Source organism: Camponotus vicinus, unplaced genomic scaffold (genome assembly GCF_025532165.1).
Source record: "Camponotus vicinus isolate PSW18456_S1 unplaced genomic scaffold, iyCamVici1.0 SCAF_3, whole genome shotgun sequence".
Classification (NCBI taxonomy): domain Eukaryota; kingdom Metazoa; phylum Arthropoda; class Insecta; order Hymenoptera; family Formicidae; genus Camponotus; species Camponotus vicinus.
In genome coordinates, this window is record NW_028141967.1 from 20,444,900 (window position 1) to 20,469,174 (window position 24,275).

Below are 24,275 nucleotides of genomic sequence, written 5' to 3' on the forward strand. Positions count from 1 at the left end.
ATATTCACGAATATATGTCAAAAAATAAAATGCATTTTTTATTCATTTGAAAGTAATTTTAATAGAATAATGAGAATTTTGCGATTAAAATAATACCAAACACGATATAAATCGCATAAATTTAATTAAATATATAATTATAATGAAATATTTATTATCAGATTAATTAAAAATTACCCGATTTACGTCATGTTTGATATCATTTTAATCGCCAAAATCTCATTAATTCATTAAAATTACTTTCAAACCGATAAAATTAAAAATAAAAGTTTCAATTTTTATTTTATAAGATGTTTACATTTTCGTGAATTGCGAATGGATAGAGGAAGCGAAGAAACCGATTGTAAGAGACTTCGGAACTCTTTGATGATAGGTCATCTCGCTCGCTCTCTACTCATGGTCTTACTTTCTTTGTCACACTTGACAATCGTGATAGATAGCTCGGAAAGATAAGCGGACCCAAGAATCGAGAGCGAGCGAAACAGTAACAAGAACGAGCGAGACAATAATAGGAGCGAGCGAGACAGTAATAGGAGCGAGCGAGACAGTAATAGGTGCGAGCGAGAGGAAAATAATAGCGCGCAAGAAAAATCCGATTCTCGAGCTCGAGTCTCGTTGCTCGTGCTATTTCTATCTCGTTCGCTCTTATTGTTATTTTACTTGTCCTTCTCGCTTCCTCACGTAACTTTCGCATTGCTTTTATACATACATACGTACATACATACGTATATACCACACACACACACACACACACGCGCGCGCGCGCGCGCGCGTGTATATATATACATATATATATATATATATATATATATATATATACATCTTTATTATTTAGAACTTTTATTCTTAAGAAATGTGTAGGATCTATATTGAAAATAATATCAAACTTTCTCTCTCTTTAAATATATAAATTATTTATTAATAGTCTGGTAAAAAATATCTTATTTTCAAGTATAGTCATATTATGAATAAATTTCTATATATTGTATATAGCTATTTTTAGTATAAATCTCGATATATATATATATATATATATATATATATATATATATATATATATATATGGAGAAAGAGAGACCACAAATCTTATTTACATTAAAGATGTATACATAACTTGTCTTGCATTCATATTTTTGCAGTCATATTGCCGGCACTTTGTGCATATAGTACGGAACAGAACCACAAATCGTGGACATAGCATGTTACCCTTTGAAAAGTTTCATGGACATGGCTATGTAGTTCAATGTCCACGTTTTATGGACATAGAGGCGCTTCAAATACGGGTTCCACCTAAATCAGGGGCATGGCCGCTCTCAGGCTTCTCTCTGTTGGTACTTCCCCCTCCCTTTCCGCAAATTCTCCCATCATCGCAAAATAGACTCCGTCTTTCCGTCTATATATTTTATGTTCGTGGCTTCTACCGGCTCGTGTACGGGAAAAAAGTGATCAGCTGATTTATCTGAAAATAAATCCAGGGAAAAGAGAATGCTGTTGCACAGGGTGAGGTCTTTATTTTACGGCGCGATTATTGTTAAGGAAACGAACACAATATCCAGGCCGTTTCTCCGGTCAACGATAACCACACCATCCGGGGCAATCCTGCCCGAGCCAAAGAGAACTCCATTCAGCTTCCTGGGCGTCGTCAGCAGTGTCGTGTTCGGTCTCCTGGTCGGCGCCACGATCAGCAAAAACATAGCCAACTTCCTGGAGGAGAATGATCTCTTCGTTCCCTCCGACGATGACGATGACGACGATGATAATTAGTACAACGATCAGCGTTTCGTTCCATTATAATTGTTGAAAATAGAGATGCTCTTAATGCTAATGGTAATTCTTCATGCTTCTCGTATAATTCGTAATAATTGTAAAATTTAAAAAATTATTCTTTTAATGTTTAAATATGTGCTAAAAAAATTATATATTTTCATATATTGAAAGTTAGAAGAATTGCTTTCAAAGTAATAGCTTATGTTCATTTCGTTATTGATTTTAACTTATTGATTCTCTCTCTCTAATATGAAGATTACTAATATTAGATTTTAATGATCTATGTTAATGTTAAATGTGACCAAAAAATTCTTATATATAATTCTTACTCATCAAAATTTTACTTTTGCACTGGCTTATTTTCAGAGTCATTTGATGCAACATGAGGTGATACAAGAGGAGTAATTATACAAACTCAAGTGACACATGGAGAGAAATCTCATTGCTTATACAATTTAGGTATCTTATTTATGATTACTCTAATACCTGAGAGAGATTATGTAAATTATTATAGAAATATTTATTTATACAGTTGTTGGAAGTAGAGCTTTTAAAAAATCTATGTATAAATCTTGCTGTTATTGCACATGACGGTGCAAGACACTATTGTGTTTTTTGATCTAAATATATATATAATATCTATAAATAAATTGAATTATATGTTAAATACAGTGTAAGTAATACAAAAACGCTCATTATGGCATCTATACAATCGAGTGGCGTTTTATATCAGATGTACATGCTATTATAATTACATGTATTTTTTTTCAGTCTTTGATTAATATTCACAAATTTCTAAATGCGATTTTCAATAATCCGCTTAGAATTGACATTTTTTAATAATATTTACTATAGGCGCATAGCACAAATCTAGAAAACTCGTGAAAAGACTCTATTTCAACCCTTTTAACACTATACAGATAATAAATTTATCCTTCTTACAGAAAGATTAATATTTCTCTATTAAAAAAAAAATGCTTTTTTTAATATTACAATTCGACGATAAAATATGTATCACAATTCATCGAACAATTTCTTAAAATGTGTACAATCACATTATCTATCTGAAACAAAATTGTAAGAAATAAAAGCAGATATGCAGTCTAATCTGTATGAAAATTCATAAATATGTGTGCATAAATAAATAAATAAGTCTTGTTGAATACACAGAACACAGATTATAATGATTAAGGCAGATAAATCTCCTTTTTAGTGTATAATAAAGTAGAAGAGAATCTCATCACAAAGAATCTTGTTGATTTCCAAAATACAAGTATAATAGAAGAACTATTTATACTTGCATCAGTTAAAGAAACAAATGTAATCGAAAAAACCTGTCTGCTAGTAAAAAAATCGACTGAATACGCCAAACAGATTGATGCATAGTATTAATATGCTCAAAATAGTCCATAAAGAATTATTCAGTTAGTCAAAAGCAAACGCAAAAATATAAGCTTTGTAAATTAAATATATTATTTAATGAGCAATTACCATGTTTTCTCATTTAGGTCAATTGTTCGCATCAAGATGTACAGATTATTGCGATGGATTGACTTCTGTTTGATTGCAAAATGCGAGTAAAAACGAAAAAATAAGATCGCGATATATTACAAGTCTAAGAATGTTGCGCTTGTGTTCATTTTACCTGTGTATAAAACTATTCCAAATGGTAAGCGTAGAGTAAAAACTGACTCGATTTTACTGCGGTGGTCTTTTGTGTAAACCCCAACCATGAAAACATTTCGTGAATCTCCTAGATTCCTTACCTTTGGCAGTTAAAAATAATTTACGCGGTTTCTCAGGTTGCTTCACGCGCAAGTGTTGAATATATACCTGGAAAAGGAATGAAACATTAACTGATTTTACATTGCCCTGAATGCTCGAAATTAATTTTTGTCATTGAACATTTTTACAAAAAGTATGATAATTGAATTTGTATAATTTACCTGAGCCGATTTATAGGCCAATTTGATTTCGACTTCTGAACAACGAGTGCCTAACCAGAGAAACACTTGTTCTCCATTATCGAGGATCATTATATCATCATCTGCCAAATCATCCTGCAAAAAGTAGTGTTATCTATTATTTCTGATTCATAAAAAATCAAAAAACTTTTAAAAATATTATAAGAAGCTAATATCAATATTTTTATATTTATAGAAACTTACTTGACAAAAATCAGTGCACTTTTCACTAATCGTAAAGTATCCCTTCTCATTAGAACATCTAAATAGTCTTGTATAATTCATATACTCTGCATCAGTGTCATAAGGTTTCTTTCCTCCAAGTGCTACCCAGAAGAAATTATCTGGTTCTTCGCCTTCGTTTAATACTTGCAGACTTATCCAAGGCTATAACATATATTTATATTTATTATTAATATAAAATGACATACAAAAATATATTTTGTATATAAAAGAATAGCAAAAGATAATTCTATTTTGAAATATATTGAAATATTTTAACAGATATTTGCTTATATTACTCATTTCACATAAGTACGCAAGTTTGAAATCAGATTTTCAGATTTAAATACAAGTACAAGATATATAACTCACATTATTGAACATTTCTTCTGCAATTTCTCCGATTAAACGAGCGTCTTCGGGATCAGCTTTTGACCCAATCCACGCGTATACAATACCAGTTCCTTCATCAGAATTGTTGAATGGCACATTTAAGAGATAACTATAAATAAAAAAAGAAGATTTGCATATATAAATATATATATATATATATATATATATATATATATATATATATATATATATTTATATATATTTATATTTATATTAAAGATGGAATGTATTCGTGTATCAGACGTCTTACCAGAATGCAGAATTTAATAATGTTGAATCTGCCGGTATTTGGATAAGCCGAGTGCACAAGGCACTTCCATTACTACGCAGATGATAAAACTCCACTTTGTTACTACCCGCAGGTTTCGGCTGTTTACGTTTGCCTTGATGAATGATGAATTTACGCTTGAAATAACTCATAAATTTTAAATTTTCTTGTTGCTGATGTGTTCTCACAACTTCCAAGTTTTCACCAAACAACGATTTAAATTTCTTTTGCAAACTGAAACAGCAATATAAGGACAAGGTTTTTACTTTAGAGATTAAGATAAAATAAAGATAAATTTAATATCTTAATAAATAAATATATCTATATATTTTACCTAAATGTAAATGTTAACCATCCCATATTTCCTGCATCTCTACCTTGCCAAAAATATACTGTACACTGATAATCATCTTCGTATTGCTCCTCACCATCTTCGTTCTCTGTTATATCCAGTGGCTAGTGTAATAAAAAAGCAAATGACCATTTATCATAAATTTTTTACTTTAACAGTTTTTTTATTCTAATTTCTTTTATTTTTACTTTAATAAAATGTGATATCTACATACCATCCAATACCGACATAAGAAAACATAACAATCTGCACTGTAAAAATGTCCTAATTCCTCCTCTGGCAGGCGAACAAATTTTTTCCCTTCCAACACCAACGCTTCCATTCCTTCCAAATCGTCGTTCCACTCCGTCATGAGTTGATGCGCTTCGGCAGCTGACATCAATGGTTGTCGCGGCATAAATAAAGCGGCCAAATCCGCCTAAAAATAACAGAAAAAAAATAAAAGTAATAGAAATAAGAGAAATATTAAAATAAATATTAAATTCTTGCAAAATGTGAACGCACTTTTGTTTCCTGTTGCTTAGCCCATTTAGTAAGATCTGCTCCAGTTTTAGCGACCGATTCAGCTGTCCTAGTGAAATCCACAGCAATCACTTCGTCCCATCCAATAAATTTAGACTTAAAGATCTATGTATATATAAAATATAATGCATGAAATATATTTTAATGAAGAGATTGCAATGGAAATTAAAAGAGTATATATTTGTACCTGGGATTCAGTGCCCTCTTGCAATCTTGTTACCATTGCATATTCCGGCCTTTCTATCATATTAAACAATTCTTGAGATAATTTTACAGCAGCGGCGCGCACTAATCTTGTTGATTTTTTACCAAACCTATAATTATATGTGGAATTAATCAATCAACATATGTTTTGTGTTTAATTTAAGAGTAAATTCTTTATACTTACCAAACATATACATCCAAATAACAATCTAATATATATACATTGCGATTATTCAGCAAGGTATTTGTTAATTTTCCGTGAGGAACTTCGACTTGTGGTAATTCCAGATAACCCATTCCGAGTTGAACTTGATACAATCTAGGCGTAAGAGGCATAAAATTTGGATCTACGTGTTCCTATCGTAAAAACAAGCGAGATTATTACAATAATAAGAAATAATTATAGAATATATATTATATATGAAAGAATTATATAAGAAATAATTATACATTAGTATACATTAATATAAAACAGATAAAACTTAAAATTTTTTCTTATATAATTGTAAATTTATTTTTATTGCGTTATTAAGTTATTAAAAAAAGAACTTACAATAATTTGCAGGTTTTTCCGTTCATGTTCTTCCACGCCTAAATGTAGCAGGAAATCTTCTGATTCGGTGTTCATAACTTCCGTTATAATTTCGGCTTTATTTTTTCGTTCGTTCTTATTAATTTTCTCCGCCATCAGTCGCGCTTTGGATTTTAGCGTGCTTTTCGCTTTCTTTCCATACCACATGAATATTTTATTTCCTGTATCAAGAACAAATACATAATCAAGATCCAGAGATTCAATACAGACTGGAACTGGTTCCAAATGTATAGATGCTCCTGCCGCGTGTACTCTGTATAGACGAGTAATTGCCGGCTGAAAAAAACATAATTTTGAGATTAAAAATTCTTTGGACAACTTAATCATGACATATATATAAGAAAGAATTAGATCCTCACTGTATCCTCCACCGTATAGAAACCAGACGATGTTCGCCCGCCTTCGATGTATGTAATATCCGAATCGAATAGCATTAGAAATTCATCTGATTCGTCTCCCTGTTCCTCTCTGATCGTTCGGCATTGTGCGCCCAAGTAATTTCTCAAATTTACAGCATGGATCGCCGCACACGCTCTTTTATCCAACTGCGGGCACAAATTATAATTAAATTAATCGTGCGTAATTATATGCGTAAATAAATAATTATTAGCATGTCCTTAACTTTTTCTTTTATTATATCAATTCGAAAATACACCTACCGTTGCCTTTTCTCCAATCCAGAAATAAATTGCCCAAGTCAACGATCCACCCTCGTCTATCCCGGTTTTTAAGATGATGTAACAATCACCTTCGTAAAACTTGCCGTGCGCTACCTCCTCGATCTCGTTTGGTAGAAAATTTTCTATTTCCCAGACCGATAGCCCGGGTATTTGACCAGCATCTTCGTCGAAAAATTCGGAGTAGTCTAGTGGTGGTTTTTCTAAAGCTTCATCCCATCGCTTGGGCCTAAAACATTAGTTATTTGATTCTATATAAGTGTAATAAAAATTTATACTATAACTATAATATAACTTTGCTATATAATACATAGAAAATTTATATATTCTACTTACTTTAAGGATTCTGCTTTTGATTCCTCACATTCTTTATCTTTATTTTTATCCTTTGCTATGTCTTTCATGCCCTGAAAATAATCATAAAAATTGCATCTTTTTTTTTTGTATAAACTCTGTTGTACTAATTAATGAAAAAATGGTATACTTTAAGTATCTTAGCTTGATCTTGATCAGCCTCTTCCTGATCTCTTCTTCTTCTCAACCTCATTTTACGTGCAATTGGATCTTTACTGTCTAGAATCAAAAACATACAAAATCGTAAAACAAGACGCACAATATTAGATCTGTTCATTTTACTTCAAATTGAATACATTTGATAGCCATAATACATACTAGCAGCTTGAACTGGAACTGGTACATTAGCACCAGCAAGACGCAATTGATGTTGCAATGAGAAGTCGATATTATAAAATTCGATGCCCGATCCCCTTTGTACTTCTGTTGGTTTTGGTGGCATCACTAAATTTGGATTGTCTCGTAAATCCAACTGTTCTAGATCAGTAAGAAGATGAATGGCGTCTGGTACAGTGATTAATCGATTTGATGTTAATATTAATTGCTTTAATGCACCACATCTAAAAAAAAAAGATAAGTTTCTCTTTACAATATTTTATTAAAGAATAAGATCTCTATTCCTCTTACAATAAAGTAAAGTAGAAAAAAATTTTTTAAATCCTTACCTGCATAATCCTTCTGGTATCATTTCTAAATGATTGTTAGCAGCAGAGAATACTTGTAGAGATGATAATTTTCCTATTCCAGAAGGTATACCCTCAAAATCTAATTCATTATCATTTAAATACAATCTTTTTAATGTAGAAATCTTGCATAGAGAAGCTGGAATTGCACTTAATTTGTTTCGTGATACATTCAAAATTTCCAATTTCATCCAAAGTTCTGAAAGATGTATAGATTTTATTACTCTATTCTATTAATTACATAGGTAAGACAGTTGTAAAGCAATCTATTTACCAATTGCTGTTGATAGTTCCATTATCTGATTGTCACTGAGATTTAAACGACGTAAGTTTGATAAAGAATAAAGTGCATCGGGCACTCGAGGTAAATTGTTTTGTGACAAATCAAGCTCTTGTAAATTGGTTAAAGTTTCTAGACTAGAAGGTATATTACTCAATGTTCGTTGTGTGTTCCGCATTTGTAATGTTGTTAAATTCATCAATGATGGCAGTTGTCTGAAATAATTTAAAATAAAGAATTCTTATTAAAAGAAATATTCTAAAAATTGATACAACATTATTCATACCTTAATTGGAAATGACCCAAAGGATTATGATTCAAATTTAAAGTCTGTAGATTAGCCAATCGTCGAGTTTGTGGTGGTACTGTTTCTAATTTATTGTGGCTAAGATCTAAGAACAATAAGTCTGTCAAATGGATAAACAGTGTATTTGGTATAGTCTCGATACTGAAAGAATAAAAATAATATCAGAATCCTCTCAATATTTTTCTATATGTCAATCTCAATAATTTTCTACATGATTATAATATGTATTAATTGTTGATACATACTGATTATGGCTTAAGTTAAGATTGAGCAAAGAACGTGCTCTCTCTAGGCCTTCAGGTACCTCCTTCAAATTATTATGACTTAAATCTAATGTTGTCAATTCCTCTAAGTGAAATAATTCTGCTGGAATACCACTAGATTTTATATTATTATGTCTTATGTTCAACGTCCTGAGACATCCCAATTCTGTTAATTCTCCATATAAGCGTTCCAACTTATTTTTGACAAGTGACAGATGTTCCTGACAGATGATTAAATCATATCAAAGTACTTTTAACCATTTAATAATATTATATACATATAAATTGTCTTTAATAAATTCATATGAATAATAATTATATATATATATTTAATAAAATAATAATAAAAATAATAATAATAATGATATAAAATATACTACTAATACTACTATTACTGATACTATTCTATGAATGCTGCTTTACCAATTTCAATAATTTGCCCATCTCCTCTGGAATCTCTGTCAAATTTGTTTTGTCTAATTTCAACCATTGTATTCCAGTCATGAGACGCATAGATTCTGGAAATTTGCCATCCTAAAAATATTAAAATAAACTTTGTTATAACTGACTGCTATATATATTCATGTAATTGATCCTAAGCTCTGTCATGACCAAATATTGACAGAAAAAAAATAGCTTGCCATTCATTTTATTAAAAATGTTTTTTTTTTCGTCTTGAGATAACCATGTATCACACTTGTACATCAAGAATATCCTTACTATTGAATCAACAAAATTGCAAACGATAAAAATAAACAAAAAAAAAAGAAAAAAATAAGATTGAGAAACACACGATAATCTAACGATAGGTACATCTGACTGGACACTTTAGAGTCTCTCTTTGAGGTTAATCCCCCGTTAAATCCCCCGCGTACTCACGCCGAAGTCGTTGCTGCTGAAGTCCACGCCTCGCACGAACGGCAACACCCCGGTGTTCGCCATCGCGCCGGGTGGTTGTTGCACGACGACCACGTCGACGTCGACGACGACGTGCGTGCCCCAAGACACGAGATGCTCGGTATCTTGCTAAGTATCGGTATCGCGATGCGTCACGTCCATTCGATCAGGATGTCCGATGTCGTGCCGATCTTATCGTGCCATGTGGCAAGCGCGCGATAACCGCCGAACTCCCTCGCTTCGCTTCGACTGTCGCATCTGGGTCCAACGGCTCGTCCTCGCCCCGTCGCCGGATCGAGCGCGCATCACGACGAAAAAACGACGACTGGATTTTCAGAGGTGGACATCATTCGCAGATGTGTGATAATCGCGAATTAATGACGATCTATTTATCGATTTAATTGCTATTAAAATATAATCGTCTGATTAATAGTCTGTATAAATTATCATTTTTTATTGGAATAAATTTTTTAAATCAAACATTGTCTTGTCATTTTACAGAGGTTACTCATTTTAACTAGTGCTAAATGAAAGCAAAGTAATATGATTAGGATATCATATCGCGACAAATTTTTCATGTATCTTATATTCTTGTCAGATGGATGTAATTTTGTTGTAAATATAAAAATTATTAAAAATATTGAAGCATTAAAAAATGCGATTCTCGAAATGTCCGCGATTGCGAAAGGTTTGAGCATCCCTGTTTATCGCAAACGTTATACGCGATAAATTCGATATCGAACTATAAATTTTTTCTATATAGTTTCACAGTAATTGTCACCTTTCGCGAGAAAAATTCAGCGTGATCGAGATATCGTTGTGGGCAGAGGGAATGGCAGCATGGACATCAGTAGTGCGGGGAACCTCGTCTACAGGTACAAATCGTTGCCTTCGCTTCTTTGCTCCGCGTTAGCTTCGCATTGCGCGCGTGAATCCGAAACTTGAGTCGCGTTGTACCGACTTGGAGCACGCGCGAAAGAAAGAGAGAGACAGGAAGAGGGGGAGAGGGAGAGAGAGAGAGAGAGAGTGCACCGCTCTGGATTGTGAATGATCGTGAACGTGCTTGACGCCGTGTGATTCTCGTCCGCGTTATTCTCGAAACAAATCTGGCAAGCGAGACAAATCGTTCACGCTCATCCTCGTGTATATATGGCTTCAGTTGAGGAGCTGGATCATCAGGTCGATAGCGGCATGGGCAGCAGCGACGTGCGCTCCCCTGAGGTGAAGTCGCTCCTCCCCGACGAAGAGGACGACGACGAGGAGGTATAGGCGATAACGTGTCTCTGTACGAGGAGAGAAAAGAGATGATAACTTGTAAGATAATTGTACATCGAGACATGTGACTTACACGGGTTTTGTCTTGACGTTTGTAAAATACAGGATGTTGTAAAAGATTTATCTTTAGGGTTACATGTATAATTCCATGCATTATTAAGATATGTGGTTACGCGAAGTATTATATGAAAGAAAAGCTCAGCTTTTCTCTCAAAATCAGGTATGTGAAGATGAATAATGTACACATGATCCTTTTCAAAACTCAAGTTTGTGAACCACTTATACATGTACATTTATCTTATGAGTATAACATTTTAATACTTTCTTTAATAATAAGAAATAAGCGTTTTTAATATTTAGTCAATTGATGAAAATTTTTCATATTTTTTTCAAGGATGAGAGCTTAACGGAAAGATTATTAGGACTTACTGAAATGTTTCCCGAGCCAGTTCGCAATTTTGGATATAATGTTGGGACCTGCCTATATACATGTATCAAAGGTACTTTCTCCCAAGATATACATATTTTTGTAAATATATGATCAAATTGAAAATATGTATAAATTGAGAATAAATTTCATGTGTGTTTAATATAAATATATCTTTACAGGTCTATATGCATATTCATGTTCAGCTACATGGCTGGTCTTCAGTTCGTCCACCATTCTTTTCGCACCAATTATATTTGAAATGGAGCGTGCACAAATGGAAGACCTGCAACGTACGCAACAGAAACAAGTTCTCTTAGGCCCTAATACTGCTTTGTCCGGTGTCAACACCTCGGGGCTTCCAATGGCACCACCTGTTCAGCGATAAACTATTATATATTCACACATATACGTGTATAAAGACACATACAGAAATATCCAAATCAGGAAATGTGTTAATTGAGTTATCTGCTCAATTATTTATTAGTATAACTTGTTTATCATAAGATTTTACACAAAATTGTGAATGTAGCGAACGAGGACTCGCATAAATCAAGCATGTAATTATCCTGAGCCAGAATAATTCTTGCAAAATGGACGAGGTAAAATAATAAAAAATTTGAATCGTTCTATATACAAATTAATAAATTAATGCAATATGCATCTCTTGGTCTAGTCCACCCTCTGTGTCTCTATATTCACACCTACAAATTATCTAATTCTTCGTAATTTTTACTGAGAACTAACGTATGATGTCGTGCGACATTTTATTATCAATGCGATAAAACACGTTGCAGAAGCAACAGTAGCATTTTGTTTAAACAAAAAAGGCAACAGCGGTATTCATTGTGAATGAGCAATTGAGAAATTGAATAAGCAATTATACATAATAGTTACTACACAATCTCTGTTATTGGGATAACATGGTGGTTATCCTTGATATATTTCCCCTGTTATATTGTAATTTCGAGAAAAGAAATAAAAGGCATAGTGAAATAGTCTTTAATATCGTTCAATCTATATATCGTCATATTGTTTATCTCTCCTGCATAACATTATGTAAAATATTATTGAGTAATAAATGCAATGACAGCTCTGTATAATAATATTATCAATTTTTATACTTTCTATTTGTGAAATGTTAAGAGTTGTAAAAGTTTCTAGTAAAAATATTGGAAGATATTTAATATAGTTTCATGAAAAATTGTAGGAAATAACATGTTGCAAAATCTTTTGTATATCATAAAAAATAATTTTCTAATATAATTAAATTATATTCTAATATCATTAAATCAATAGTGTTAAGAAAATTTTACTTAAAATTTTAATCGATTGTAATTCGCGATAAATTAGTATATAAACAGAGAGAAGACTAAGAGATATCATGGCCTGTTTTTAGGTGATCCCTGAAAGCGATACTCCCTCTATGGACATTGAAAACGTGGACATGAACTACAAAGCCAATGTCCATGAATCTCAGAGGGTAATATATAATGTGCACAATTTCTGGTTTTGTTCCGTGCTATGTGCACGAAATGCCGGTAGCACCAGAGTATAACAATCATTATTTTGAAAATAATGTATAAATATAATAAATAATAATTTTTATAAAAATAATTTTTATAAATTACTTACCTATATGTGTATCTATGTGTGTCCATACGTTGTCCAAATGATTTTAAATATAAGAATAGACTATATGAATATCGGCGTATGTTACCGCCGGCATAGCTCTCAGGTTTATGAGAGTACTGAAACCTCCTCACCTGGCAAATACCTTCGTTAAGGCGGAGATACAGGGGAGGAAAAATTGAGGAGGAACAATTTTTTTATTTATTTTTATTTTTTTTAATAGAGTTTTTAAACACAGAATATAATACATATAAAAAATATATATTACATAATTATAATATATACAACATAAATTATAATTAATTTGCAATTACATAAAAACCACATTACAAAATATTAAATTATGTAATATAAAAATAATTAATTACAAATATATATATTACAAAATTTAATGCAGAATATATAAAATACAATGCATTAGAAATATGTATTACAAAATATAATACAAATTTAATATAAACTATAATTTTAAACTTAATACAAAATAAAATTTATTACACGAAAGTGTCCAAAGTATACGTATGATATAAAATTTACTAAAAATTTTTACATAGACCAGACAAGACTGATTAGTGATGATTAATTACGCGATATTTATTATTAATAATCGACATAGAATAATAGAATTTAATTAGTTTTATATAAATAACGTATAAACGTAAATAATCGTGATCAAAAGAGTCATTAATAAAATTATTGATAAAATCATTTCTTCGATTGTAAAACAAAGTATTTGCATTATTGACGCATTTCGTGCAGACCATGAAAAGAAATATTTAAAACGTGTAAAGATAGAACAAGCTTTGATGTAAATCAAAGATTAAATTACAAAATAAATTGCGATTTAAAATTCGCGAGAAAACGCGACGAATAAATAAATCGACAATAATCGAATATTCAATTGCGAGATACGCATAATTTTTATAATATAATAATCGAATCAATAGACACGCGTGCGATATAATTATTATCACACAAATGTTGACAGACGAAGATATTTTAACAAACATTTGTGATCCGTATTGTTTATGAACATAAAATTCACTGTCCGATTTATTTGCGATTAATATATACGCGACTTTATACGAATTTCACGATTGAGAATAAAATACATATCCTATTTCTCGCATGATTAGCTGAAGAAATGAGCTCTATAAGTTTTAAAATATAATTAAAAATCGCATTGTGGCCACGTTTAATAGAAAATAACGGAACGAATGATTTTCATTAATATAGTTATCGATCGTCTTTTAAATTATAGAAGAAAATATTTACACTACCAGCATTTTGCACGAACTATTAAAAACAATATTCAAAGACGTGGAAAGATAAACAAAGCTTCAATGTATAAGTCAACGATTAAATTATAAGATAAATCGCGATTTAAAATTCACGAGAAAACGCGACGAATAAATAAGTCGATAATATGCGGAATATTTGATCGCGATACGTATAATTTTTATAATATAATAATCGAAGCTCTCAATAGACACGTGCGCGATATAATTATTATCACGTAAATATAGAAAATCGAAAATATTTCAACAATCATTTGAAGTCTGTAATGTTTGTGAATATGCAATTCAGCGACCGAATTACTGCGAATTTTTGTAAGATATATCGCGATTTAAAATTCGCGATAAAACGCGACGATAAATAAATCGATAATATTCAAAATATTCAATTGCAGATACGCGAGTGACATACCGGTAATCCGATAAAAAGAGGAGCAACCTTAAAAATGGAGAACGATTAACATCTTGTTTCTACATCAGATTTCGCAAGATCAATCTGCGAAGAAAAGTTAAGTGATCCATTGAACGTCGGGAATTCCACTGTAGGAGGGAACGAATCCTGGATCTTCCGGACTATTCCCGATAGCAATGATTTAAGTATTAAATCAAAGACAATTATCTCTCGTCATTATTTTCAATTCAAATTGATATTCACGTCAGAAAACATGTTCCTCCATTACTAAGAAATATATTTCTTTATTGAAAATTAAATGGATATAACCTTTGTTATCGAAATGTGATTACGAACGATTATATTTATAAATAATAAAATACATGCATTATTGGAGTTTGTGTTAAATGTGCGAACACATAATTTGGGGTACCGTCTGCGCGCGCGAGACGAATCGAGCCCGATAACAGCAAGATTTAAAAAATTTCAATTCGAAGAGTGTTCAAAATATAATTAATGAAATAATTTTAAATATATAATTAATTCTAGATTAATTATCTAGATTCTTATTCTTGTAACGTTTAAATTAATAATTTTTTCTTTTTAATCAATATCTTACTGATATAAGGGTACCCATTCGATTCGTCTCTAAATTTTTAAGTATTCGCACATTTTATGTAACATTCATGTATAATTTCGCGTATATATAATATATCATATTAACAAAAGTCGAATTCTATAATATTTAGTTTTGCATTTTAGAAGACTGACTTATAGCGAGCTAAATAAATAAATAAATAAATAAATAAAAAATAAATAAATGATGTTGAGAAGAAAAAGAACACACATAAATAAATAAATAAATAATAGCGTGGAAAGAGAGAACATACTATTTTTATATAATAAATTATTATTAATTAAATTATTTATATTTTTATTTATATTATTTATATTATCAGAGAGACAGATATGTTACCCTCTGAGAACATTCGTGGACTTTGGCTTTGTAGTTCATGTTCACGTTTTTAATGTCCACAGAGGGAGTATCGCCTCCAGGGATCACTTAAAAGCGGGCCATGACATCTCTCAGTCTTCTCTTTGATATAAATATGTATAATTCCATGAACTTATGGAAACACGCACATACACACATGATCCATACTCACACATACACACATGTGATCAATCTTCTCGAGTAGATTTTAGGTTAGAAATTGGAGTGAATTAGAGCAATATCAGCAAAGATGAATCAACCCAACTTGGAGAAATTGGTAAATAAATTAAGATATAATGTCAAGCCACGTCGAAAATTACGGAATCCTCAAGGTCTAGAGGGACGTCTTTTGAAACTCCGAAAAACTCTGACGGCATTGATTAAATACGAAAGACTCGAGTTGAATTATCCGAGAGGCGACGAGGCCAGAGGTTACGTTGATCAGGTACACTCATTGTTCTTTAATTATTGTTTATTTCAGAGTTATTCTCGAAAAAAAAATAGCAATTTATTACAAATATTATAAATATATATAAAGATACGTTTCTTTTCAGTTTATTTATTTTTAAAGATATTTGTAATTCTTTAAAAAAATATTGCGATCCGCATTTAATAGCTAGCGCTTTTTATCTTGTATATCCGGAATTTTCATAACAGTATCATTTTGCAGTTGATATTTGAAGCGATACGCCATGGACCTACGCACAAGGAGACAATGGACATGGCGAATTTCTGGATAATTGAGAAACAACTAGTACACAAATTATTCAAAGTCCTTGTGCCGAGATATCAATATTATACCACATCATTTACAAAACTTCACAAAGCGCCAAATATTTATCCTATAGGCCACTATGACAGAGCAATTTTAGAACTCAGAGGTAGGTCTTACAAAAAAATTTTTTTTTACAAGTTATACAAAAGACTCATTTACTTACATGATTTGTCATTTATCAGGTAATATGTATCCAAGCATAGAACAATATAACCCACATGAAAGAAATTTACTTCACAACTTACTGCTTGATGCGGCAAAGAAAGAATACAGGATGGAAAAGTATAAAGAAATTGCAAATAACATAAAGCAGTAGAAAAAACAGGAGACAAAGAGGCTTTAAAGAATGCTCTTGTACATATAGTAGATTAATTGTTTAAGACTTTATCATTAAAATAGATGTATAAAATATAATATCATTTATATAATAGGTACATTTTCTCTCACTTTTTATGTACAAAAGAATTTGATGGATAATATTCTTTGAATTCTTCTAGATGTTTTTCCATTAGATTCATTTGTTTTCTGAAATATATCAAGTATTGAAAGTTCATAACAATTTCAATTAATTTATATGATTAATATATCTATATATATGCTAATACCTGATATGATCAGGAATTTCCTTGTAGACATCTGTAAACAATTCCTTCCAATATGGCTTAGACTTCTTTTCTGCTTCTTTAAAGAAGTGAAGAATTTCTTCCTTAGTGGAATTTATTAATTCTTGTTCCTTTTCTTGACACCATAATCCAAGCGATTCTAAATAGAAACGGAATTTTGCAAGTGGTGTCTGAATATTCCATTGAGCGATTTCGTCGGATGATCGATAAGCCGTAGAATCGTCCGATGTGCTATGATGTCCAAGTCTAAAAGATTTTTTACAATGTGTAATTTTATTAATTTTATTAGATACAAAAGTTCTACTTTGCAGGAAATATTCTTTCTTTTCAGCAAGTAAAAAATAAGAGTATGAAAAGTTTTTAAATTATAATTGAGAAGATATATTTATTATTATTTGTTATTGTAGATATATTTGTTGTTTCTCACCTATAAGTCATAGCTTCTATCAAAACAGGTTTCTGTTGCTTTATGCAGAAGTCTCGAGCATTTTTTGTGGCATAATACATGGCGAGCACATCGTTACCGTCCACTCTGATTGTGTCAATTCCATATGCTGGGCCCTTAGCCGCAATACCGTCTCCTTTAACTTGCTCGAAGACTGGTGTAGAAATGGCATAGCCGTTATTTCGACTGTTAAAATATTCTCTTATTTTATTATGTATATATTTTATAAAATGAAATTTCAAATTATTGAAAAATTACCAGATGAAAATAATGGGACATGATAAAGTAGCTGCAAAATTGAATGCTGCATGGGCATCGCCTTCGCTTGCTGCACCCTCGCCAAAATAACAAATCACACATGCATTTCTTTTATCCAATTTAAAAGCATAGGCAGCTCCCGCAGCTATAGGAATAAAAATTTCTGTGTTAGATTATCTTATAAAGCAACATTATCAGTATGCAACTTTGCAAATTAATTAATATTACTAAAATGTGTACTACATAAACAATATATGTATATTATATAATACGCTTTCTGATTTGCAAAGTAGCAATTGAATTTCATTTGCAGTTTTTATTTTATATAAAATCTGAACAATATATATATATATATATATATATATATATATATATATATATATATATATATATATATATGATTACCTTGTGGCAGTTGGGTTGCTAATGGAGATGATATAGTCACAAAATTGAACTCTTTGGAACCATAGTGTACTGGCATTTGCTTGCCTTTGCCCTCATCGTCACAGTTGCCATAACATTGATTCATGAACTTCAGCAATGGATGTCCACGGTGTAGTAAGACGCCTGTTACATTATAATAACTTAAATATGTATATATAATAAATACACATAGTGCTATTTCTTACCAGCTTCGCGGTATTGTGCATAAATCATATCTTCTAGAGTTAAAGCAGCAGCGGAACCGATTTGCACGGCCTCTTCGCCAGAATTTGTCATGTAAAATGAGATGCGACCTTGTCTTTGTGACTCGTATAAGATCTTATCCATTATGCTTATGGTCACCATATTGCGATACATTTTTATCAGATATGTCTCAGTTAACTGTAGTGTAAGAATATAATATTTAGTTTTATATTTTGACACATTATCTATTTTAATTTAAAATTATATTTATTGCCTATGGGCGCGGTACATTCGCTAAATTTAATATTAGGTTTAAAATCATTATACCTATAAGATTCTATATTTCATATTTTTTAAATATATAAGATATATATATAACAAAATGACATATTTACAATTAATTGCGTGTCTATGTTTCTATAAATTTATATTATATTTTTAATTATAAATTCTATAAAAAAAATTATTATATTATATTATGAATTTCTATAAATTTATATTTTTGATAATCAAACCTTTTCATCTCTAGGTAATTCAGGCTTGCTTGAAGGTTTCAAAATTCTGTATATTGGAATAGATTCATAACTTTTTTTATTCACAAATTGAATATTATTGGTAAAAACATTGTTGATTCCTAGAAATTGCGGTTCGTTAGTTATAGTGCTATATTGTTTTACCTAAAATAAAATAATTATATATTGTTTTACCTATAATAAAATCTTAATAGAAGTAATGAATAAATAACAGTACAGTAATGAATAAATAAAGGTTTATTTATACTATATACCTGCCAGAGAGCGCATTGAAAGCGCGAAATTCCTCGGAGTAGATTCTTTGCGATCATTTCGTATCACTTCGTTTGACTTCTTCTGTAATTATTTGACGCACATATGTATAAGTTGATAAGTAGTTATTGATAACATTGTGACAAGATTTATTCTCTTTAGCTGAACTGACTACACTAGTTCAGAGTTTATCTTTTTCCTTCCAATGTGGAGTGAAAAAGATAAACTTTGAACTAGTGCAGCCAGTTTGATTAAAAAGAACAAATCTATATAATGCATATATACACGCGCGAGATCACATGAGTAAGCGTAAACACACACATACATACATATTCATAGTGAGTGACATAAGCGAAAAATATATATGTGAAATTGGAAAATCGTTATAAAACAAAATCTGATGAAGAATGATTAAAGTATGTAATGAATTTCTCTAATATCATTATAATACTTTTTAGATTATTATACTTTAGATCTGCAAAATATTATTTATTATTGTTTAGATATGGAGATAGAAAGGAGAAGGAAAGAAACAACTCAAAGAGATAAATTACTATTACTCACTAGAAGAAGTGAAAGTGCAGAAAGGAACTTGATAATTAATATTATATCATACTTGGATATTCAACTTTAATATATTTATTTTTTCTATGTGAAATATATATATATATTGATAATAAAAATATCTTTAATATTAATTAAATGATTTTTCATATTCTACTTTTTTTTATTCGCACTGTTCTTTGCCCGTTTTTTCCGTCACATTATATTTTAATATTAATGCTTAACTTTATTAAGCTCTTCGGGTGTGAAACGCAGTATTGTTGAAATAGCATTTAACATATGCCGTTTACTAGATGCGTCATTTGTCGTCAAATAATTTATGAATACATTTTTTAAGTATTCCAAATTGGCACCTTCTCTCGACTTGCATGCTTCCAGTCTGTAATACAAATTTTTTAAGTTATGTTTATGAGATTACATATTTTTATAATTTACTATTTTTCTGACATTTTATTTTTTTATTAGTATTATTATATAATGATTACCTAATGATATGCTCTTTCAAAGATTTAGTCTCCTCTTGTTGTTGCTCTTTCATATGAAATATTTCTATTTGTTGTTCTCTTAATGATGCTTCCAATTCTAAAATCTTTTTCCTCAAAGACGACACTTGTACTTCTTTCCTGGACAATTCCTGAGTGTAATGCAGTATCTGAGGACTGTCATTCGTTAATAGTTCTGTTACCAAATCGGTAACCGGTTCGACAGTATTCTCGTATCTTTTTAAATGTGTCTTAGTTTCTGTTGTAGCAGCAGTCTCCTTGTTAGGCAGTAATGCACGAAATGACGTTTTTAGAGTCAATATTTCTTTATCTTTTTCTTCCATGAGAGCCATAGATCTCTCTCTTTGTCGAAGTAATTGTTGTTCAAGGGTAGATATTCTATTACGATATTCGATGTCTTTTTGATGCAATGTATGTTCCAATTTTGAACGTTCTTCTTGAAGCAACTAAAAAAGTATACAACGTGATTTATTAATTTAAAACAATTAAATATATGGAAAGCTTTGTCAAGGAATAAATTTAAATCCTTGAATTAACTATTACTAAGTGTTACCTTTTGTTGATGATCCAATTGCTCTTGCAAACTTTTTTCTTTATTTAACATTTCATTGCTCATCATACGTATTCTTTCTTCTAAATTACTATTATGCACTTTGAGAAGATTTAATTGAGTCTTATCATGATTCTTGTCATGTGTCAGAGATAAATTTTGTCTTTGTTGTTGACCACCACGAATAATATTAGGTGACATATTATATTTGTACATTTGATGCTTGTAATCTTCAAATTCTTGTAAAAGTATGTCATACTTTTCCTTGTAATCGTAATGTTCATCCCATAGATCTAAACTATTCAGCAATGCTAAAAATAAAATGAGTTATTAAATTATTTACTTAAATTTTAATCTTATTTTGCATTTTATCGTTGATTAATCATTTACATTTTATATAAGTTGAATCTTTCTTCTGATGATTGAGATCTAGCAAACGAGTAAACATAATTTTTATCTTGGAAATAATTTCCTCTGGCTGATTATTCGACATCATGACTTCACTATGTTCATTATTTTGCAAAATAGCTAATTGATCCTTTAATTTTTGAATGGTTAATTGATCCTGTTGTCTCAATCTGTCATAGCTCCCAACAATCTCGGAGAGTTCAGCTAATCGAGCTTCCAAACAGGCCACTCTTGCTTCATAGATCATTGTCGATCCTCTTGCTTGTTGCTCTGCAGCCGTGGCTCTTTTTTGTTCCTAAGTCAAAATGTATAAACTATTATACGCAACGATTAAATATATAATGTGCTAAATAATATTTGATGAAGAATTTTGTTTTTACTTCACGAATCGCATTCAAATGTTGCTTCTTCATCAAGGCCATCTCAGTTTGTAGGGAAAGAAGAATCGGCGGTGTTTCCTTTGCCGCTTCTTCGGCCTGTTTAAGTTTGGTCTTGGTGATCTCTAGTTCGGCTTCTAGAATCTTGCATTGTGTTTTATTCGCGAGATGAGTCTTTAATTGCCCCTCTAATTGTTCTTTGCTGCGTTGCTCGTTATATAGTAATTTTTGCAATTCTCTGTAAGAGCATACTTTATATTTTTTATTTTTAAATTAATTTATTATGTAAGAACATATACTTTATACTTTTTATCATAGGTTAATTTATTATAATGATAATAATTCTCTTCCTTTGTAAGTACCATGCAAATGGAGCATAATGTACAAAATCAAATTATTAACATACTTTAGCTTCTTGACAAAATCGGCGTGTTCTTTTTCTCTGTCGTGCCGCTCCATAATTAATTTACATTTTACGTGTTCAATTTCGGAATGATTGACATTTTGAGCCTTCTTCAGTCTTTCTTTTAGATCTTTAATTACTTTCTCACACTGTAAACATTAATGTTTACAATTATTATTACATTAATGTTAAGCAATCCTGATAGTAGATATCAAATTTCTCACTTCATCACGATCGTTCCTCAATTGCTTCTTATCGATTTGAAAATTGGCCTCCATTTTCGATTTTTCTGCTGATAAAGTAACCAACTGATTCATTAATACACCTAATTGATTTTTCAACTGCTCCACAGTTTCTGTGTCTTCAGAATCCGTCTGACTTTCACGTGACTAAAATTAAATAGATTATTAAAAATGTACAGTCATTGAACTTATAAAAAAATTAATTATTATACCTGTTGATTAACGAATGTATCATTTTTAGATGTAGATGATTTATCTACTTTTGGTTTATCTATTTTAAGTGTATCTTCTGCATCCTTTACACTAAGCTCTACAATCTTTTCATCTAAAATATTTTATTTTTATAATATCAAGTTAAATGATATTTTAAACAATATTTATGTATCAAAATAAGTATATATACCTTTTTCATCTTGTTCTTCTGATTTACTATCCTCACCTTGCACAATAGTTTTCTTTTCAACAGTTGTCATTGTTGATGGTTAAAAAATATAATTATAACTCATTAGCTAGCATCTGAAACAAAATAGTAGAACAAATTTTTACATAAAATATAATTTTTCATTTCACTCACTTTTATAATTCTAAATTTTTGTGACAAAAAAGCTTTATAAATAAATACTATAATATCCATTCTGTTAATATTAGAGAAGAATCTGAGATTTAATTTTTTCTTTGAAATAAAAATTGTTTTATAATTGCATTAGGTTAAATAAACACTTATATATTTTATACTTGATTGTGTAATTTTATTGAATCACTTATGTTATAAAAAACATATATATACATATGGTTGATGCTTAATCATAAATAGATGTATAGTTAAAAAACACTTTTGTCTTCTGTATCATTGAATTTTTCATCATTAGAAATTGACCTAGTTGGGGATTCTATTTCCAATGTTACTGGCCCACTGTTCTGTATGCAAACTTCCATCATTGCGCCAAACTTACCATCTGCATAAGTTTATCGGAAATAAAATTTTTTAAAATTTCTTTCATATTTAACTCACATGTATATATTTTCATAAAATACAAGATAAGATCAATTACATTGTGTTAAATTGTGTTATCATTGCATTACCTTTGACTAATTCTGGAATATATTTTTTACGCAGTTCAGTAAGAAAGTTCATATAAAAGGGTTCTGATTCTTGTGCAGACATAGCTCTATGAAAATCTAACTTATTTCCTTTCAAAACATGATACAATGTGAATTGACTAATGCACAATATTTCGTATTTTTTATCCACTACACTGGCACCCCATTTTTTACCCTTGTCGCCGTCAAAAAGTTTGGTATTCAATATTTTTCTCACTCTATGACATAGAAATTTACGTTGAACAATTATATGCACTTGTATATACATACATCAATAATATTATCTTATTACATGTATTCCATATCTACCGCTCCATCACCTTTCTTTATACCAATTAAGACGCACAATCCATTTCCAATACTACTAATAACTTCTCCATCAACTGAAAAATTACACTTGAGTCTAATTATCGTGGAGTAATATCACAACACCCGTAAAACTTGTATGAATTTATATTACGTAAATTACAAGTATTTCTCGAAAGGCTACTTACAGTACATCATAAATTTCTTTTTGTCATACAGAGAAAATTTATGTAATTATATTATATGCACATTAAGTCTAATTATTTGAGTATCAATATACTATTGGTAGAATACCTCCAACCTAGAGGAAACTTTACCTGAAACTGAAGCCTTTGATACTCGTTGTATAACTGCTTTCATTTCGCAAACTGCTTGATCTCAATATCCACAAGACTCGCAATCATACGTTATGTCTATGTCGACAAATATCTCTTTCTCTAACTGACAACAAATACAATTATTACAGCTGTAGCAGTCTACTACCAGCAGAATATACACGTATACACGACCTCGAATGCGATCGTATTTTAAAGGCAGGGGTTCTCAAAA

At 30.7% G+C, this 24,275-nt stretch overlaps 6 protein-coding genes across 9 annotated transcripts; 3 read left to right on the top strand and 3 right to left on the bottom strand.

The window, feature by feature from the left end:
- Positions 1 to 1,162: 1,162 nt before the first annotated feature.
- Emre (Essential MCU regulator) lies at positions 1,163 to 3,468 on the top strand. The gene is made up of 2 exons (XM_083095264.1): positions 1,163 to 1,827; positions 2,134 to 3,468. Exon 1 carries the CDS (start codon positions 1,486 to 1,488, stop codon positions 1,762 to 1,764), a length of 279 nt encoding a protein of 92 aa, XP_082951390.1. The 5' UTR covers positions 1,163 to 1,485; the 3' UTR covers positions 1,765 to 1,827; positions 2,134 to 3,468.
- Flii (FLII actin remodeling protein) lies at positions 2,463 to 10,166 on the bottom strand. Of its 2 annotated transcripts, none has more exons than XM_083095260.1 (22): positions 9,728 to 10,166; positions 9,272 to 9,382; positions 8,831 to 9,069; positions 8,565 to 8,726; positions 8,273 to 8,493; positions 7,981 to 8,197; positions 7,634 to 7,875; positions 7,446 to 7,534; positions 7,298 to 7,368; positions 6,944 to 7,190; positions 6,644 to 6,829; positions 6,246 to 6,560; positions 5,877 to 6,049; positions 5,676 to 5,802; positions 5,471 to 5,593; positions 5,181 to 5,384; positions 4,949 to 5,070; positions 4,597 to 4,848; positions 4,326 to 4,455; positions 3,936 to 4,118; positions 3,714 to 3,827; positions 2,463 to 3,600 (listed from the first exon to the last, which is right to left on the bottom strand). In XM_083095260.1, the coding sequence occupies exons 1-22, from the start codon at positions 9,788 to 9,790 to the stop codon at positions 3,466 to 3,468; spliced, it is 3,726 nt and encodes a 1,241-aa protein (XP_082951386.1). In that variant the 5' UTR covers positions 9,791 to 10,166; the 3' UTR covers positions 2,463 to 3,465. The 2 variants fall into 2 exon arrangements, with proteins under 2 accessions (XP_082951386.1, XP_082951387.1); XM_083095261.1 differs by lacking the exon at positions 9,728 to 10,166 and adding an exon at positions 9,490 to 9,549.
- On the top strand, positions 9,968 to 12,448 carry Mge (translocase of outer mitochondrial membrane 22 homolog mge). 2 transcript variants are annotated; one of them, XM_083095263.1, is made up of 5 exons: positions 9,968 to 10,084; positions 10,509 to 10,620; positions 10,905 to 11,008; positions 11,415 to 11,520; positions 11,630 to 12,448. In XM_083095263.1, exons 2-5 carry the CDS (start codon positions 10,578 to 10,580, stop codon positions 11,833 to 11,835), a joined length of 459 nt encoding a protein of 152 aa, XP_082951389.1. In that variant the 5' UTR covers positions 9,968 to 10,084; positions 10,509 to 10,577; the 3' UTR covers positions 11,836 to 12,448. The 2 variants fall into 2 exon arrangements, with proteins under 2 accessions (XP_082951389.1, XP_082951388.1); XM_083095262.1 differs by lacking the exon at positions 9,968 to 10,084 and adding an exon at positions 10,386 to 10,433.
- Positions 12,449 to 15,839: 3,391 nt separating this feature from the next.
- On the top strand, positions 15,840 to 16,964 carry Mrpl17 (mitochondrial ribosomal protein L17). The gene is made up of 3 exons (XM_083092883.1): positions 15,840 to 16,204; positions 16,430 to 16,640; positions 16,717 to 16,964. Exons 1-3 carry the CDS (start codon positions 16,010 to 16,012, stop codon positions 16,848 to 16,850), a joined length of 540 nt encoding a protein of 179 aa, XP_082949009.1. The 5' UTR covers positions 15,840 to 16,009; the 3' UTR covers positions 16,851 to 16,964.
- Gcc88 (GRIP and coiled-coil domain containing 88 kDa) lies at positions 16,896 to 24,184 on the bottom strand. Its single transcript, XM_083092882.1, has 18 exons — positions 24,044 to 24,184; positions 22,723 to 22,835; positions 22,532 to 22,644; positions 22,302 to 22,466; positions 22,081 to 22,226; positions 21,678 to 21,912; positions 21,280 to 21,592; positions 20,893 to 21,200; positions 20,322 to 20,785; positions 20,062 to 20,215; positions 19,275 to 19,356; positions 19,003 to 19,121; positions 18,490 to 18,685; positions 18,266 to 18,427; positions 17,861 to 18,005; positions 17,585 to 17,788; positions 17,140 to 17,403; positions 16,896 to 17,059 (listed from the first exon to the last, which is right to left on the bottom strand). Exons 2-18 carry the CDS (start codon positions 22,790 to 22,792, stop codon positions 16,978 to 16,980), a joined length of 3,222 nt encoding a protein of 1,073 aa, XP_082949008.1. The 5' UTR covers positions 22,793 to 22,835; positions 24,044 to 24,184; the 3' UTR covers positions 16,896 to 16,977.
- Positions 23,040 to 24,184, bottom strand: Dtd (D-aminoacyl-tRNA deacylase). 2 transcript variants are annotated; one of them, XM_083092884.1, is made up of 4 exons: positions 24,044 to 24,184; positions 23,713 to 23,803; positions 23,403 to 23,638; positions 23,040 to 23,275 (listed from the first exon to the last, which is right to left on the bottom strand). In XM_083092884.1, exons 1-4 carry the CDS (start codon positions 24,084 to 24,086, stop codon positions 23,142 to 23,144), a joined length of 504 nt encoding a protein of 167 aa, XP_082949010.1. In that variant the 5' UTR covers positions 24,087 to 24,184; the 3' UTR covers positions 23,040 to 23,141. The 2 variants fall into 2 exon arrangements, with proteins under 2 accessions (XP_082949010.1, XP_082949011.1); XM_083092885.1 differs by lacking the exon at positions 24,044 to 24,184 and adding an exon at positions 23,915 to 24,030.
- Positions 24,185 to 24,275: the final 91 nt, after the last annotated feature.

Excerpts from the sequence above, each read along its gene's own strand:
- Emre (XM_083095264.1), top strand. The coding sequence starts at position 1,486 with ATGCTGTTGCACAGGGTGAGGTCTTTATTTTACGGCGCGATTATTGTT.
- Flii (XM_083095260.1), bottom strand. The coding sequence starts at position 9,790 with ATGGCGAACACCGGGGTGTTGCCGTTCGTGCGAGGCGTGGACTTCAGC. Across the intron at positions 5,803-5,876 it reads TATTTGGATGTATATGTTTG|GTTTGGTAAAAAATCAACAA; the intron begins GTAAGTATAAAG and ends ATATAATTATAG. Across the intron at positions 4,456-4,596 it reads TTATTAAATTCTGCATTCTG|TTATCTCTTAAATGTGCCAT; the intron begins GTAAGACGTCTG and ends TTTTATTTATAG.
- Mrpl17 (XM_083092883.1), top strand. The coding sequence starts at position 16,010 with ATGAATCAACCCAACTTGGAGAAATTGGTAAATAAATTAAGATATAAT. Across the intron at positions 16,205-16,429 it reads CCAGAGGTTACGTTGATCAG|TTGATATTTGAAGCGATACG; the intron begins GTACACTCATTG and ends ATCATTTTGCAG. Across the intron at positions 16,641-16,716 it reads AGCAATTTTAGAACTCAGAG|GTAATATGTATCCAAGCATA; the intron begins GTAGGTCTTACA and ends GTCATTTATCAG.
- Mge (XM_083095262.1), top strand. The coding sequence starts at position 10,401 with ATGCGATTCTCGAAATGTCCGCGATTGCGAAAG. Across the intron at positions 11,009-11,414 it reads AAGAGGACGACGACGAGGAG|GATGAGAGCTTAACGGAAAG; the intron begins GTATAGGCGATA and ends ATTTTTTTCAAG. Across the intron at positions 11,521-11,629 it reads CCTATATACATGTATCAAAG|GTCTATATGCATATTCATGT; the intron begins GTACTTTCTCCC and ends ATATCTTTACAG.
- Gcc88 (XM_083092882.1), bottom strand. The coding sequence starts at position 22,792 with ATGACAACTGTTGAAAAGAAAACTATTGTGCAAGGTGAGGATAGTAAA. Across the intron at positions 20,786-20,892 it reads AATTGGATCATCAACAAAAG|TTGCTTCAAGAAGAACGTTC; the intron begins GTAACACTTAGT and ends ATACTTTTTTAG. Across the intron at positions 19,357-20,061 it reads CACCCGAAGAGCTTAATAAA|AAGAAGTCAAACGAAGTGAT; the intron begins GTTAAGCATTAA and ends AAATAATTACAG.
- Dtd (XM_083092884.1), bottom strand. The coding sequence starts at position 24,086 with ATGAAAGCAGTTATACAACGAGTATCAAAGGCTTCAGTTTCAG. Across the intron at positions 23,804-24,043 it reads ATCAAAGGCTTCAGTTTCAG|TTGATGGAGAAGTTATTAGT; the intron begins GTAAAGTTTCCT and ends GTAATTTTTCAG. Across the intron at positions 23,276-23,402 it reads TATTCCAGAATTAGTCAAAG|ATGGTAAGTTTGGCGCAATG; the intron begins GTAATGCAATGA and ends AAACTTATGCAG.